The following is a 16233-nucleotide window of genomic DNA, read 5'->3' as shown; positions in this document are numbered from 1 at the left end:
CCACCTCCTCCATTTGAACTGCTGAGCTGCAGGCAGTCAGGGGATGTCAGAGTTTTCAGTGAAAGAAAAACATCCTCATCTCAATGCAAAACCCACCTACAAACTCATACTCTGCTTTCACTTGCAAGATGCCTGTGCACAGTAACTCTGCCCTGAATGTAATCACAAAGTGCTCTCCAACCTACCCCACCTTTCCAGCAAGGAACAGGAGTATTTAACCATGCACGTGGGAGTAAAACGGTGAAAAAAACAACCCACGGCACATCAGTATGTCACCAGCCTGGTTCTTCTATGTCAAACAGTCCAGGCACATTGAGTTTCTACAGGTCACTATGAACTGCACAGTTTAACCCTCCTTCCTATTTGCAATCTGATTTATAGTCTAATGAGAGGGCAGTTCTTACTGCTCTTAAAAAGGTGGTGAAGAGAGAGGCAGGTTAAGAAATACCGTATGATACTCATATCACAATTATACTGCAAAAAAAATTAATTCAGGCTACCAGAGTCATGAGGCTATTTAATCCATCCCTCAAGGGATGTGAACGTGGATTAAATGAATTTCTGTGCATGTGGAAATATCTGAAGGTCTGAGATAACCAGATGCCCTGTGACAAACCAGGTACAACACCCCCTGAGGCTTTACCTTTTCTGCACAATCAAGTTGATGTTCCTCAGGGCAACGTACTGAACCTCGGGCTCTCCAGACAGCAGGGTCACCAGCGGAGGGGCAAGTTTCTTCAGCAGCATGTTATAGTAGTCAGAGTCCTTGGGAAGAAGTTCCAGGAACTTCATCAAGACTTTCACCGCTGACAGCACCACTGCTGAGTTGGCGTGAGACAGCCGAGGGGTCACCCGTTCACAGATACTGGAGACAGAGGAGTAAGAGAGGGTTCACAGTTATTTCAGAACGTCAAATATTTCGGATCTTATCTGAATTCAGGAATTTAGCTGAAAACTGCTTTCTCAAACACCTCTTTGATCTGGTTTTGTGCATGAAAGCAGGTAAAGTCCGCTTTCCTGAACACGGCAGGAAGCAAACAAGAAAACTTGTCTCACAGCTTCAAGTTTCTCTCCTGCGACCGTCAGCTCAGGAACTCTTCCAGCTCTCTGCGTTACAGTCCAAACTCATATTGAGTTATTAGTGCTTTCTGCCTTTGCCTGCTGATATCCTCTATTTCTGTGGTCTTGTCTGTCACTCACAAACACAACTGTAACAAAATAGTTATGAGAAAAACACTTTAGCCCCCATATAACCATTTGGAGGTGATACACAATTCTGGCTACTTTGGGAGGTTTGCTGCCATTTCAATCATTTGTTTCTGAGGAAAAAAAAGTTTCTGCTCCTCTGAAGATATAGGGCAAGAGTGACCTAAATAGCTACACCACTTGTCTCAGTGGATACTGTAATCAACAGCATCCTAAACAACCCATCCCAAGCAGAAAGGAAGTTTGGGTTCATATGGTCTTTCTTAAAGCATCTGTCAAGTCTCTTCCCACCCCCTCCTGCATATTGCAAACCCAGAACAATCTCCTTCCCATCTGTGCCTCCTGAAGTTTCTTTCCCTGAAAGATTTGCTTTCAGACACCCTGGAAGAGAAGCAGCACAGCCAAGTGAGGAGCAGAGGAGTCTGTAAAGCCAAAGCTGGGGCCAGTCCCCAGCTGTCACTGCCCATGGTCACCCAGTGCGCCCAAACTGCTCCATCTCTGTGTCTCAGTTTCTCCAGGCACAGGGGTAACGACACCAGCCTTGCTGTAAAGGAAAACACTGTACAAAACTAGGTGCTGTCATTCTCCCACCTCTTATTCTCCAAATTCTTCTATAAAGCAGGCTCAGAGTCAAACTCCCCACAAAACAGTAAAAGCAGTCACTGCCCATCCAGTTTTATCCACCACTTGTTTGGACTCTTCAGAGGAATTACACATGAAGAACTGGGACATGTTCACAGTTGCTCAAACCAGTGGTCCCTTCCTGCCAAAGCTGGGATAATACTGGCCTGACACCCTGGAGATCTCTGCAGGTTTCTAGCACTCATTAATAGCTGTTTCTGGCACAGAAACAGAACACAAGGGGGAAGGAGGTGGGAAGGAAAAAAAAAAGGCAGCAAGACTACTGGCAGGCTTTTTTAAAAAAGTGGATTATCTGTTGTGCCTTCAAAAACAGTCAATGAAGAAACCCATCAAATTGAAAATGCCTGCCCAGGATTTTGCATGTGGGCTTGTGCCCCTTGCCCCAACATCATCTACATAAAATATATGAAGTCTGAGAATTCCCTTGTTCCAAGAAATTGTTCTGGAGTACAGAATCTGATTTTTTGTGATTCTGGACACAGATGAGGAGAAGGCTTGAAGCGCATGAATTAACACTCCACCACCCAAACCCTAAGGTCTTTGTATTTAGGTTTAGTCATTGCAGCTAAAGGTAAAAGCACACGGGTGAATTTGGAGTGATAAGAAAAAAATTGTTTCTTACCTTTATTTTCAGTTCTATCATATCACAGACCAGTTTTTAGTTGGAAAAAAAATATTCTGGTCTCAGACCTATAGTACTTTAGAAGCCCCCAAACCTATAAGCATTTCTTGCCTCTCAAAGTAGCAAAATCAGATTTGAAAGCTCTGCTTTAAAACAGAATATCCTCCAAACAGTGCTTCCATTGTTACAGGTTTGGTCTTGGGCTGATCCCTTCTTAGCAGAGCCAGTTCCCATAAGAACTTGTCTTTTAAATGGAAAAAAGTAATGGGAAAAAAAGCTAAAAATAAGCAGAGAGTGGTTCTGCAAAGGGAAGGGGTAGGTTTGCAGCATCAGCCCGAAGTACCAAAAGCTGCCTACCTTTTAAACCTCTTTTACTTCAAGCCTTATTTGTGCCATTCCAGACCCCTGTTATCACAGCCCTTTGCAGAGCTGTGACACTGTCAGAAGCCTGCAAGTGCCCTGCTGCCAAATAACCCCACATGGCCCATAGAAAGAGCAGGAACAACCATACCTCTGGGCTTCGCGATCATCCTTGGGGTTGTAGTTGGACAGGCAGTCCAGGATGAAGATCTGGCCCCACTCCGTGCACTCATTTAAAGCCGTCAGCAGCTTGTTAATGTTCTGAGGGTTCAAATCCAGCAGGTTGCTGTTGGGATGCGATTCACTGATTTCTGACAGGGCAGCCACAGCGTTCGCCACCACCTGGGAGAAGAGACAAGAAGATGTGTTCTTTGTTAACATGCCGTCAGCGCCTTGGCAGGGATCACCTTGGGCTTAGCATAGGTTACACATGAGGAAAAACATGGAGATCCTGGTGTTGCTCTCAGCCGCTCAGCAGCAGCTGTCACAACGGTCATTGAGCCTTCAGGGACCCAGCGCGACCTCGCAAACAACCTGGAGAGCCCAAAGCCCGCCTATAACCTTGCTCTTGGCCAAAATTTGAAGACTGTCCCAGGGAGGAAGTGAAAGAATAGTCACACAGTCGGAGTGGCGGCTGAAACACAGAGAGCCAGCAAGGGCGCAAAGAGCAGTTTGCCAGAGAAATTGTAACTTGAAAGTATTTTTGTTGAAGGTAAACAAAAGCTAAAGTTGTCTCTGGAGAAAACGGGGAGCAGGACCACACAGGAGACTTTGCTTCTAGAGCTAAAGAGTGTCCAAATGAATGAGAATATCTGACCTTCCTGTGGGCTCCAGACGTTCACACTGGCCTGCCGCAAGTAAACATCATCTCCCCTCAATTCTAGGAGATGCTCAACTGATATAGTTAAGGTCTCAAAACCTCTAATTGTCCTGCTGATTCAAGAATGGATGTCTCTTGCCTAATTTCTCCTCATCAGCCCTGTGACACATGGCTAAATGCAACCTGATAAATAAGAACCACCATCTCCTCGACAAGGAGACACCTGGTGCCAGGCAGCCTTCAGCTCTGCAGCAATTCCATGGGGTCACCCAGTTACAAAGCAAACACACAACTTCCCTAAAACGGACAACTCCTGCTAAATTTTTAATAACATGTATTTCAATCCTGACTAGTCTCCATAGTATCCATTTGTCTGCTTTACTGAGCTCCCAAGCACTCAGCAAAACTCAGCACTGAAAATATTCTTGCTGCATTTAAGACTATATAAGGTCTCGGCTGAGCGTGGATGAAAGGAAGCACAGAGATGAGGTCCAAGGTCCAGCTTGACAAGAGTGAGAAGTAGGAGTGCAAGACAAATTTCTAATTTTCAGTTCCATGCTCAAATTCAACAGTTTTTCTAACATGCCACATGAAGACTTTTAAAATAGAAGAGCTGCATAATATATAGACAAAATTAGACAATTTGCAGACACAAGTCTTTTATTTAACCAACAAGGAAAGGGATTTAAGCCTGAGTTTGACACACAAAACTGGTATACCCTATGAAAAGGCATTTTCAGGATATTTTACAATGTATATTCACGTCCAGCCCAGCTCACAATTCATACCTGCCAAAATGAAGATTTATAGCATTATTTGCTATGGGATGAAGGCAAAGAAACATCTTATCTAAAAATCACCTGATTCTTTGGATGACTAAAGATGCTTTTGATGCAGCACACTGACAACAAGAACAGCGCGACCAGAAAATTCTCTGCATTGTTCCCACCACTGCTTGTCATTAAACCAATATATTCCAAAGTCATTGCACAAGCACAGTAATGTTGATTGTTTTGCATTTCACACCTAGAGGTCAGAGATAGGATTTTGATCCAAGATTTTATGAATTTCATTAGTTGAATGAGCCTTCTGTCACCAAAATCATTAGCAATCAGAACTGCTGTCTTCTTGTACTGTTTTAATGAGTAATTTGTTAAGATATGCTGCTTATTCTTCCCATTATTTAATTTGCCTAATTCCTGAATGGTTAATGCAACACAGCTTAAAACTGAAGTAAACAACAGTTTTAATTATATTTTGGAAGTTTGCAAGTGAAGACAAACCATAAAAGCAACTGAAAAGTTCAAAACCATTATTATGGAGAAGCACTTATAAAATGAAATGAGGTCTTTGGAACAAAAAGTCTGAAATAGCTCCAAGCCAGAGAACTGACTGAGAACATGGTCTTGTGTTGAGGATCTTTTGGGGCTGTTTTCAGGAGCTGGTGGCATAATGGAAGTGTCCAAATCAAAGCTGAGGATGGGACATTACATGGCAACCCATGAGATGTCAGATTTCCATGAAGAGCATCCCGGAGAAAGAGTCTTGGATGGCAAGCTGCCCTTAGGAGTATGGGCTGTGGTCTTCTTGGGTGTCACAAGAATGACTGGAAAGGGCTGTGAAACATTTGGTAGCAGCTCAGTTCTGCCGGACAGCCTGGGATCTATAATGTTACAGGCCACAATTATAGCTGGTTGTCACCTTCTACCTTAGCAGAGCGGTCACCTCGGTGGCAAGATGCCAAATGAAGCAAAAGGGGATAAGAGAAGGGATGGGGAATATCTGCAAACTTCAAGCAACATTTATTAAAAAAAAAAGTACTTGCTGGCGATTCACACTGAACATATTGATATGTTATGGTATGCCAATAAAAATAATTAGCATCTTCAAGGCTTTTTACACAGCGGCAGCGCAGTTGAAATGAAAACAGATTTCAGGAACCGGTCCAACACAAACACTGGTTCAAGCGTGCAGGCTCACCTCTTCGTTGGCACTGCCACCGGCTTCGCTACGAGACACCAACACAGAGCAACACCAACCGGCATGGCACGGGTCCATTCCGGTACCCAGCAACGGGGATACAACATTCATCGCTCCCGCACGGAAAAGAACTCCATTAAGAACCAGTCAACACCAATTCAAGTATTACATCCCCTGGTAATGTTGTATATACTTTGGCAGTCACATTTGTGCCACTGGAAATATTTAGAAAGATGTTTTGGCCAAAGAAAATCTGCAACATCAGAGGTGAACCTTAACTCTTCAACTTGGTTGATACCTCTTCCTTCACAGAGCAAAACAAGAAGCAAAGTCCAACTGCACTGAACAGCAAGTACAAGGTACAAAGTGGTAAAACAAGCTACATAACATTTGTTGGCAGTTTTGTTTGTTTATGGTTTTTTGTTTGGTTGGGGTTTTTGTTTGTTTTGATCTTGAAAATAAATAGCAATGATTATATACTATTGGGAACATATAAGAAGTAAAGCGAAAGCTTTGCAAGTGGTATAATGCAAAGTCCTCCATGGAACTGAAGAACTTGCACAGCCAATGCCATACTGTCGATGAGGAAGAAAAGCCATAAGCTCCTTTCACAAACAAAGTATTTTCTACTTTACAAAACATGCAACAAGTTCATTTTGATGAGAAACCAAACAGGGGTTGCATAACTTATTTCACAGATTGGAAGAAGGAGACTAAAAGGACAAGAAATAAATATCTAGTATAGTCTTTAGCTCCCCAAAAGAATGAAAAAAACATGGGTCAACTTATTAGCCACAGATACGTGAGCCAAAACAATTAGTGAACAGGAAAAGCTTTCATTTATAACTCAACTCCATGGCAAAATGCCTCACTTGACTCGCAATTAAGAATAAAGTCTTCTAGCTAACAGCTACCAACCAATGAGTGTCAGCGTAAAAAAAACCCTAGAAAGTACAAATGCAGAGCAGATTGAAGATATAATAATAATAGGTCCCTGGCTTGCTGATTTAAATCAGTTCACCCTGGGTACACTTCAGCATTATTCAAATGCAGTCACAGCAACACCCCTTTCCAGCACAGGTGAGCCGAATGACAATAAACCCGCTTTTTGGCTGGAATTTCCCAACAAACTTAGAGTCTTGTAGAAGTGCCATTGGGATGAGGATAACTAAATCTCACAGGCTCTTATTTAAAAAAAAAAAAAAAAGTAAATAAATCTTGTGCTTAAAACTACATTACAGATTTAACAAGAACTCAACATTTTTGAACCCACCTACAGACAAACCTGCTCTCCAGCCAGAGAGACCAGATCCGACCTCAGGGAGAGCTGCAGAGGTAGCAACGCGGATTTGCCAGTTATTCCTTCTGGCAGCTCAAACCTTTAGCTCAGAGCAAATGGTATAAAATACATTAACAAGGAGGAAAGGGGGTGGGTGAAAACCTGAGTGTCTGTCTATCAACCCACGCAGAAAAGCTTTGCAGGGGGTGGAGGGACAGGAGGGAAGCTGGGCAGATCTAGAACATCAAACAGTCAAAGCAATCAGATTATTTTGTTAGCATCCCAGGCTAATTGGAAATTAAACCAAGTGTGTAATGAAGGTAATGAAATACAATGTTCCAGTGCTTAAAGCAGGAACCTCTGGCTCACCATCCCATTAACATGAGGTGAAAAATGAAGAAAAGGAGGAAAAATGAAGGGGCTCTGAAAAGCTGCTGAGGAAAGGTGGCATTCCCAGCACGGCTGGCGGCTCCGACCCTCAGGAGAGCCAGGACCATGGGGTGTTTTTGAGAGGGGAGAGGTGCTGAGATTTTTGAACAGTGCACTGATCTTACATGGTACATTCGTCTCACTGAGCACAGACTCCCAGATGGGACACTACTGGCATCTGCATGGATGTGTATTTCCCAGAGTCACTTGTTTTCACGGCCACAGATGATGCTGTGTGCCTGAAAGGGCCCTAATGAGTACCAACACAGACAAGCTCCATGGTATATGACCTCTACTTCTGTTCATATTATAATTCTACCTCTCATCTACTTTCCTTTCCTAGAAATGGGCTATGAACAATTAAAACGGCCCAATCAGGCAAGTCAGAGAGCCTATATGAACCTCTCTCATCGTTAATGCATGCAGCATATATGGCTTTAAATTAAAACTCTGGGAGACCAACACATCCCCAGTCTATGTGCAGTCTTGGAAAGTAATAGCTCCCCTGTTCAGCCTTAATTGTGACGGATTTCTAGGGCTTTGGGTAAGTCATTCATCTTCCACTAATTCCATTGCAGGAGGTTGTACTTTAGCACCTATAAGTCTGGAACCACACTGCTGGATACGTGATCAGCTCCTGACCACAACCCAAAAACTGCCCAGGTGGGGCAGACCTGCTTGCTTTTTGTAAGCGGGGTGATTTTTCTTCTAGAGGTGGCAATAAAAGTGAAGTCAAAGCGTTACGCTTCCCACGGCGCGCTCGCTCTAACTGCTTTTTGCACTTCCCTGCACACTGCAGAAAAATGCCAGTTTGTGACAGACTAAAGCGAAATCAGAATGTGTTAGTTTTAAGACAGGAAACCAGACATCCCCTAAAGGTGAACCTCTTGTGGTAGGTGGGCAAGAAGGTGTTCAGGGATGGCTCCAAAACAAAGGGTTTCTCCTTGGTACAGCTGATCCCCTCCAGTGGAGGAAACTTTTTTTCCAAGACCCTTTGCAATTTTCCTTGCAGAGGCTCTCACTGGCACCATCCAGTGGCTGTCTCACATCCTAAAGCTAGGCATCAATAAAAACCTCATGTAGCCATAAAAAGGAGGGTGTGGAGTTATAAAACATCACTGCCATCAGGTTTTTTGACAAATGGTGCTTGTCAATAGCTAGAAGTGTCTGTTCCGATTGAAAATGTAACATCTAGACACATGTCAACAAAATTCCCCAGCATCCTGATTGATACTGGAGATCCTGGAATGATCTATTCAGCAAGACTAACGCTTTCAAAATTAGACACATACTGGTAGCAGTAATTGGAAGGTGACAGCTCTCTGATGGATGAATTTGTCAATTAAGCTTTATAAATGAGGGGTCTTGGATGACAGAATCTGCGGAGTCATGGAAATTTATGCTTTATCATACAAACTCATTGCATCTCTGTCAGACTGCTGGGATTCAAAAGGCAGGGGAAAGCGTGGTTTCCACAGAAAACACTCAAGATGAGCATCTCTCATCCACAAGCCTACCAAAACACAGTAACCTCTACCTAATTTCCAGCTTGCTACTGCCAGCTATTTGCTTACTTTGCAATAAGCGCTGCTCTCCCTCCTGGGCAGCCTCGTGTGAACCGCAGGAACACCCTATAAAAAGCCCCAAAGAGAAGCCCCCATCCTTCACCAGTGCAACAGTCTCATTCAGCGTAATGTATCCAACACTGGGTAAACAAATCCCATCCACTGATGCACAGAAATGCCATCAGGTGCCTCCAAGAAGGAAATATTATCTCCACCTGCAGCACAAGCAGATGGAAAAGAAACCCAAACCACACACAAGACCAACAGAGGCATGGTTGGGGGACTTCAAGATACAACCTGCATTCTCCTCCAACACCTGGGCTGAAGAAGAACTTTTTAAGGCTGCGGACATGGTGTGGAGGCACAGCCCACAGCTCCCAGTGATATTCAGCTCCATACTAGGATGTGAATTTTCAAGTCCTCCCCAGCCTTCACAAGCAGGAACCATGAACCAATCCAGGAGTGGTGATTCACTCCTTGTACCAGTTAAAACATCAGCTGCAAAGGGAAAAAGACACAGCTGTGAGAAGTCCAAGCGCTCTCCCATGCCCAGGAAGGTGGTGTTCCACCCCGTTGTACAAGAGAAGTCCTACATCCCAGCCACAAAGTCCTTTTGGGACGCAGAGGACCACAAACAGCTTCTCAGCAAGGGGCTCATTTCTCAGTTTTATCACAAGAGCAAAGAGAGAAAAAATTCCTGCAAAGTACACAGTAGAGAAGAGACCAGGAGGTAAAAGCTGCTTCTGTTTCTAAACAGGCAGCCTCAGGGTGCTGTCTGAGACAGACATATTACTTGACAGCTAGAAGGAAAAAGAAGAACAAAATGAGAACCTTCTTCATCCATAAGGTGACCCAGGAAGGCAAAACATATACTCGGAAAGTCTGGCTGGCAGTCACCGTGGAAGAGGCAAGAGAGCACTGTCATCTATATCAATAGGTTTTTAGTCTAGTCTATGAACTAAAACACCTCAATACTGCCAGAAGGAATTCTGATTAGATCTAGATGAACCTCACCACCTCTACTTGTCAGATCTCAATAGATTCTCTTCTTAGTGCAGGTTATTAAATGCTAATTACTAATCAGCTTTTTATGTGACCTCAGTTTACTCCATATTGATTCACAAGCGTTTCTCTCAATAAATTGTGATGTACAGATGTCACGTAAAACGCGACACATTATTGGACAGGACATAAGGGCTGTATCTATACAACCCACGAAAAAACAGCAGAACAGCCACACCTGGGAAAGCTTTGATCCAGCACATCAGTGACCAAGCAGACCATGAGGAAGAAGAAATGCTACAAGGAATTAAAATCCCAACAGCGCCCAGAAAAGAACTGGGAGAAGGTGACATCATCCCACCTTAAGCTACGAGGATAGCAGGGAGACTGACGAGAAAACTATTCCATGGGTTAAAAGTTATCCTAGAAGGTTGAGGATTGCAAATATTTGGATAGAAAAAGGTTGTTCCATTCAAATACCGAAAGACCAGTCAGGCTTAAGATGGATTTCTTATGTTTTTTATGTATTTACACTCCTGAAGAAAAGCAAGTGCAGCGATAAAAGCCAGGAGGGAACCAGTTACAAAATAAGGTGTCTAATGATCAACACCTTTGGTTCTGCTTTAAACTGCTGCCATCTCGTGGTCTTGCTCTTCATCACCAGGGCTCAGCACTTGCAAGAGTCCAACAAGGAGCAATGAGTCATGAGGTCCAACTCCCTAGTTACAGAACAAGATGGTATCAGGAAAAGATTGTCCAAGACTCCAGAGAGCCCCTGGCCATCAGCAGGTGTATAACAGCCCTACAGCTCCCACCTCATTGTTACCTGCTGCTGTTGCTGGGTGTGAACAGTGATCTGGAGTCACCTGCCATCTGTGTATGATCCCCAAAATCCTGGGATGCCATACCGAAATGGTATGTTGTTAGTACATGACGATAACGGGAGGACACGTTTTCTGAGTTGCACTACACCAAAGTTACCAGCAAGAAAGACCCTGAGGACTGACTGAGTCCAGCAGCACACTGACAGCCCAGAGCAGCCAGGATCTGCCTTTATATTCATCCAGACCTGGTTCTGCCAAGCTTCATGCACGGAAATGCAGAGCAAAAATGAAGGTTTGCCTTAAGACAGCTCTGGGAAGAAATGAGGGTTCCCTCTGTGGGCGGAAACTCTTCAGCAGGATCCCAAGTGACAAAGGGCGGTCATGAGCACTTCAGGCTCATCTGTAAAATGAGATTAAAGGCTCCGTCCACAATCAAACTTTGCAGCGTCACTACCCAGTAATCAAACCAAGCCCTTGTATGCATTACTGGCCCATTGCCTGCACAAGGTAGAACATCTCAGATAACCAAGCTGAAATGAATGTACTAAATCACCAACCCAGCTGGTAACTTGCCATATATACCCATACCAATATACATGCAATTAGAAGTTTGAATTCATTAGTGCATGAGAAACTGCAAAGCTACCACAGAGGTTTTTTAGAAAAAGCTACTGAACTATCAGCCTCGGGTGTCAGCCCTTTAATCACAACTACAGCGGCTCGTCTGGCCGGGTGCAACCGTGCATCTCTTCAAAAGATCACTGTATTACTCATTTTGAATGAAGGTCAGATCCTGATAACAAAAAGCCCAGATAAAGAGGCTTTAAATAAAGGCACCTTGGCTGTGCACCTGTAGCACCTCAACAGGACTTCAAAGCAATGCCCTGAACATCCCCAATCTCATACAATTCAATTATAATAAACAGTCATAAATATGAAAAAAAAACCCAAAACTTTCTAACAAGGTCACCTCCAACTTAGATATCTTTATGATGAGAGTGATTTGAGCTGCTAGAAACATGCACTCTGATCTCCGCACAATTATAAAGCAATTAGCAAGCCACAGATGGAGTTGTTACTCTACCCAGCAACCCACTAGAATGCTTAGTGCTTGCTCATGTGCTAAAGGCAGCCAATTACAAAACCATAAAAAACCTCATCTTGAAGACTATTTTCCAACAGGAGTTTTTTAGCTCCTGCTCAAAGTCCTCATTTCTCAGAAGACAGAACAAGTGTGGATTTCCTGTCTAAAAACATTCTGCTTCATTAAGTGTCTAATGTTGTCTATTTCCACAAGTAATCAAAAGAGGAGAAACATTTATAATAATATCGGTATGAATGAGTGTGTATAAGAGGTTGCAATGACTGAGATGCACAGTTTACAGAGGAACAGGCCATAAGGATAGAACCATCTGTACCATTCTTTTCAGCAGTCTTTCTTTTGATACCTGGTACTGATACACACATTTTATTTAAAAACAGCTTCTAGGTAGGGCTGCGTTCCACCTGATCATGGAGAAATTTCATTTGACTATATTAAAAACATAAACATTTTCTCCACTGCTTACAGGCCAGTGGATTTATCTGCATTAGTGAATGAATTAATCCAACCTCTTACTCCAAGAAGAGCCAAGGCAGGAAGGCAACAGCTACAAGCTGTCATCAACGTAGCTGCATCAAGTATTTCTTGATCTTCTGACTCATCTGACCAGAAGTTAAACTTTTGCTGCAGCACTCAAGACAGGCAAAACATGCAAAAGCCCAAAGAGATCTAAGAACAGAAGGGATTTCCTATTTTCTGAGGCAACAAGTGTTCTCTAACCAAACGCATTCATCATAGTGCATCAGTTGCAATTAAAAAGTCTTCATGTTTCTGATTATCTGCCCATTACAAACTCAAGCAATGCACGAGAAGGATGTATACATTACCATGGGATTGGAATCTGCAATCAGGTCGCGCAGAGAATCCAGAAATCCTTGATCCTCCACCATCTGGGCATTGATGTCATGCAGCTTGGCCACACAGACGGCTGCGGTCTTTCGTACATAAGGGTCTTCATCCTTCAAACACTTGCGCAGAGGCTCACACAAATACTCCGTGATCTTGTCCACCCTGATGCATCCCATCGTACGGACGGCCAGAGCACGGATGAGAGGGTTTGGGTCTTCACAGTCCTGCGAGGGGACAGAATATGCAGTAAGCAAATCTGCACCGCTGGCCACTAGTATCTTCTCTGCAGGCGGAATCAGGCTGCTCTCATTTCAAACAAAAACCATCCTGATTATATGCTAAAAACAGGCAGTTATTTCAGATCACGGATAAAAGGTGGAACTTACTCATTCACAGAAACATTCTACACCATCTCAAGATGGTTTCAGGCTACAATAGCTTGTAAAACTGTGATCTCAGTGTCCCTTGGTTCTCCACAGGCAAAGCTTCTTTCAACATGATCTACCAGCTGAATCTGAAGTACAGCTAAGCTAGAGAGGCAACTCTCACCACCCAAAATGCAGCCGCAGGCAACTTTCAGACAGAATAAAATACTGGTTTCTTGCCTTAGTGGTTCAAGAGAGCAAGAGAATATAATGTGAAAAGTCAACAAGTAAACACAATTCAACAGTCATTAAGGCCTATTTCTTACAGGCCATCAGTTCTAGACACAAGCTTTTTCCTTAAGTTTGCAACATATGAAGCACTAAGCAAAGGTGCTTTCCTGATGAGGAAAAAACAGAAGCGAATATAACACTTCATACTTCAAGGCTACGTAATTTTACATACATCCAATCCAATAACATTTCCTAGATATGGAGAGGCAACTTGACAACAGCATTAAAGGCAATACTGCAATCAGGCTGTTATTTTTCCAATGAATCGTCTTTTGGTTTCACCAGAGATAAATGTTTTTCATAGAGAGTGCAGCTGAAACATTCAGACAAGAAGTAAACAACCATATGACAAAGATACTACAAAGGCTGGAAGATGAACAATATAAAATATTTTATCCGATGCTAGAAGCTGTGTCTTTAATGATGATCAGTAAAACGATAGAAGCAGCTTTCCTCAGAGCAGGCTCTCTCACAACCACTCAAAGGGGCACTTAAGTCATCTCCTCTGCAATAACTAGCAGCAGAGAGGACCCAGAACGTTGGATTCAGCACATCAGCTCCTTATTTTCTGCTCCTCTACAAGCAACCCCAGTCCAGAGACTCAAGTACAAAAGCAGAGACAAACGGCAGTTCACAAAGGCTAACGGACAAAGGAGACACAGGGACAGCTGCTGTGCTGGACTAGTTACCTTCACAAAGCTGTTGACAGCCATAATGGCCATATCTGGCTGACTCTTGGCATAGTTCATCAGGTACAGGTAGACCAGCTTCTTCAGCTCCAGGTTGTCGGTCTGCATGCAGTTCACAACGTCAGGAAAGAGTGAGCTGGACAGACAACAGTAAGAAGAAAAGTGAGACTGCATGGTATGCAAAGGGGATAGTATTAATAACAATATCAAGGAAGCCAGGAAAACCGCAGCTCCGCTTTAAGTACCATGCTGTCTCATGGCAGTTCAACTTCCCTCCCAAAACAGTTTGCAATGGCTTTTATAATAATAATTCAATCACTTGTAGGGCTTTAACACAGGAACAGGTAAAAACTAATGCAATTTCCTCAGGGTGTTTTAATTGGAGAGTTCACTAAACCAGAAAACTCTACCATGCCAGGCCTAGAAACGAACCCACAGGAAAAAAAATGTTGCTTAAAAATATTTTGGTAATGTAAGACACTTACAAAGAACCTGCTGAATTTCAGATGAGTAAATGCTAGAGCAATTGGGAGCTTAAGTGCTGACAAGCTGAGTTTCACTCAAATATCAAGCAGCAATCTGTAAACAGCACTGTAGAAGTTACACAGGGATATCTGCAGCTCTTGGTTATGCTGTAGAGATCTAAAGGTGAAGGGTATGTGCTGTTGGGCAAAAGGATTATTTTTTCTTCTAGTTTATCTGTTTGTTCATTCTATGATGTAGTCATAATACTAAATTTGCAACCTTATATTAATTTTCGTGACAACAGCCCACACTGCCATGAATCCAGGACTACTGCAGCTTTACGGTTGACTCCAGTCCTGGAGAAGCTGGAAGGAAGAAAGTATTCGCTCAAGTAAGTTGTGCTGGTTGCCTCAAAGACAGAAAAAAGTATCGGGGACAGTGTCGCAGAAGGTAAATGCCTTTGTCCTTCAGCTGCTTTGACGTAAAGGTTCAATTTAAAAATAACTCATTTCAAAATGTAGCATAAATTTACTCTATGAAAAACAAGGCCAAGAAAAACACTTGGAATCACCTTTCTGAGACTAAACCCAGGCTAGCAAGCAGTGAGAAAACATCGTTAAAGTGCCACCTAAAACACTTGAATTCTGGATGGGTTTTTAAACAAAAAGGGCTAACAGGCACCCAGCTAAACTGGCACTGACAACGGTTGTTTCTTTTGCTTTCGGTAACAGGAAGGAGCTTGAGAAACTGTGAGTCAGGCTCAGCACAGACAAGGACACCGCCGGCCTCGTTACCCAGCTGAGATGACGAACTCAGAGCTGCTCCATGGAGTGTGTGTCACTGCACCCAACAGAGTCCCAGGAGAATCGGAGCTGCTTCGGGTGCAAGAAAAGCTGCTTTTACCTGACATCCTTCCCCACAGTCATGGCCGCAATGACCTTCTTCACAGCTTCTTTCCTCTTCTCTTTCTTTTCATTATTGAGTTCGGCCTTCAGTTCAAAAATCTCTCCTGGCAGAAGACAAAACAGGTTGAGCCTCTTGGGAGGAGAAAAGGATCTCACTTTAGGGATAGTTCAAAAGTGGCTTTTTGCTTTCCCAGCCTGTTGTTCCCATAAAACTAGTCCAGCAGCATGTGGAAGCTGTCAGACCTTATGGAGAACGTGCTTGAATGAGAAGCAAAGCTGCGACACTCAGAGAACGATATGGGCTATAACTTGCTAACGAGAAAGCAGTTAGCGAGCAGCACGCTGCGTGTTGCAGCTCTCCCACTTCTAGAACATTACACCACATCACTGTAGCGTCTGTTTCTCAGAGTCAACTATTATATAACCAGGATGAAAAGATAGTTGGAGATGCCAGATTAGGGCCTGCAAGAAAAACAACTAACTTAGCTAGGAATTTTGCCCAGACTTTTTAACTTTTGCTCATCACCACCTGCCTCCTGCGAATGCAACAAGACAACAGCAGACTGTGGTGCAGCCAAATTGCTGTGATACAGTGGCAGAAACAGGAAAGCACAAATTTAGTCCAGTGGAACAAATTCCTTCCAAATTCAAAAGACAGAGATAGTACTAACAAAAGCAGCAAGTCAGACAGCGTGCCTGGATGCTGTGGTTGTCGAAACAGCCCTTTCCATGACAATAGCTCTTTCAGATACTACTGCATGGAAAATTAGTTCAGGCTGGATCTCAAAAGTGGCAAAGCAAGTTTGCAAAATAAAGTAACACGCAAAACACAGGTTAT

At 43.3% G+C, this 16233-nt stretch overlaps 1 protein-coding gene across 3 annotated transcripts in view; it reads right to left on the bottom strand.

Moving 5' to 3' along the window:
* The window catches only part of AP2B1 (adaptor related protein complex 2 subunit beta 1), a 74503-nt gene that overhangs the window by 53432 nt on the left and 4838 nt on the right, over positions 1-16233 (bottom strand). For all 3 annotated transcript variants that reach the window (XM_080357074.1, XM_080357075.1, XM_080357076.1), the window contains 5 exons: positions 15394-15499; positions 14026-14161; positions 12659-12904; positions 2982-3172; positions 644-865 (listed from right to left, as the gene is read on the bottom strand). In XM_080357074.1, coding sequence (XP_080213200.1) covers positions 644-865; positions 2982-3172; positions 12659-12904; positions 14026-14161; positions 15394-15499 — 901 coding nt within the window. The remainder of the gene's footprint in view (positions 1-643; positions 866-2981; positions 3173-12658; positions 12905-14025; positions 14162-15393; positions 15500-16233) is intronic.

This window comes from Nesoenas mayeri, assembly GCF_963082525.1.
Source record: "Nesoenas mayeri genome assembly, chromosome: 20".
NCBI classification, from domain to species: domain Eukaryota; kingdom Metazoa; phylum Chordata; class Aves; order Columbiformes; family Columbidae; genus Nesoenas; species Nesoenas mayeri.
Note: the sequence above shows the minus strand (reverse complement) of the source record. Positions and strands in the feature narration are given on the sequence as shown.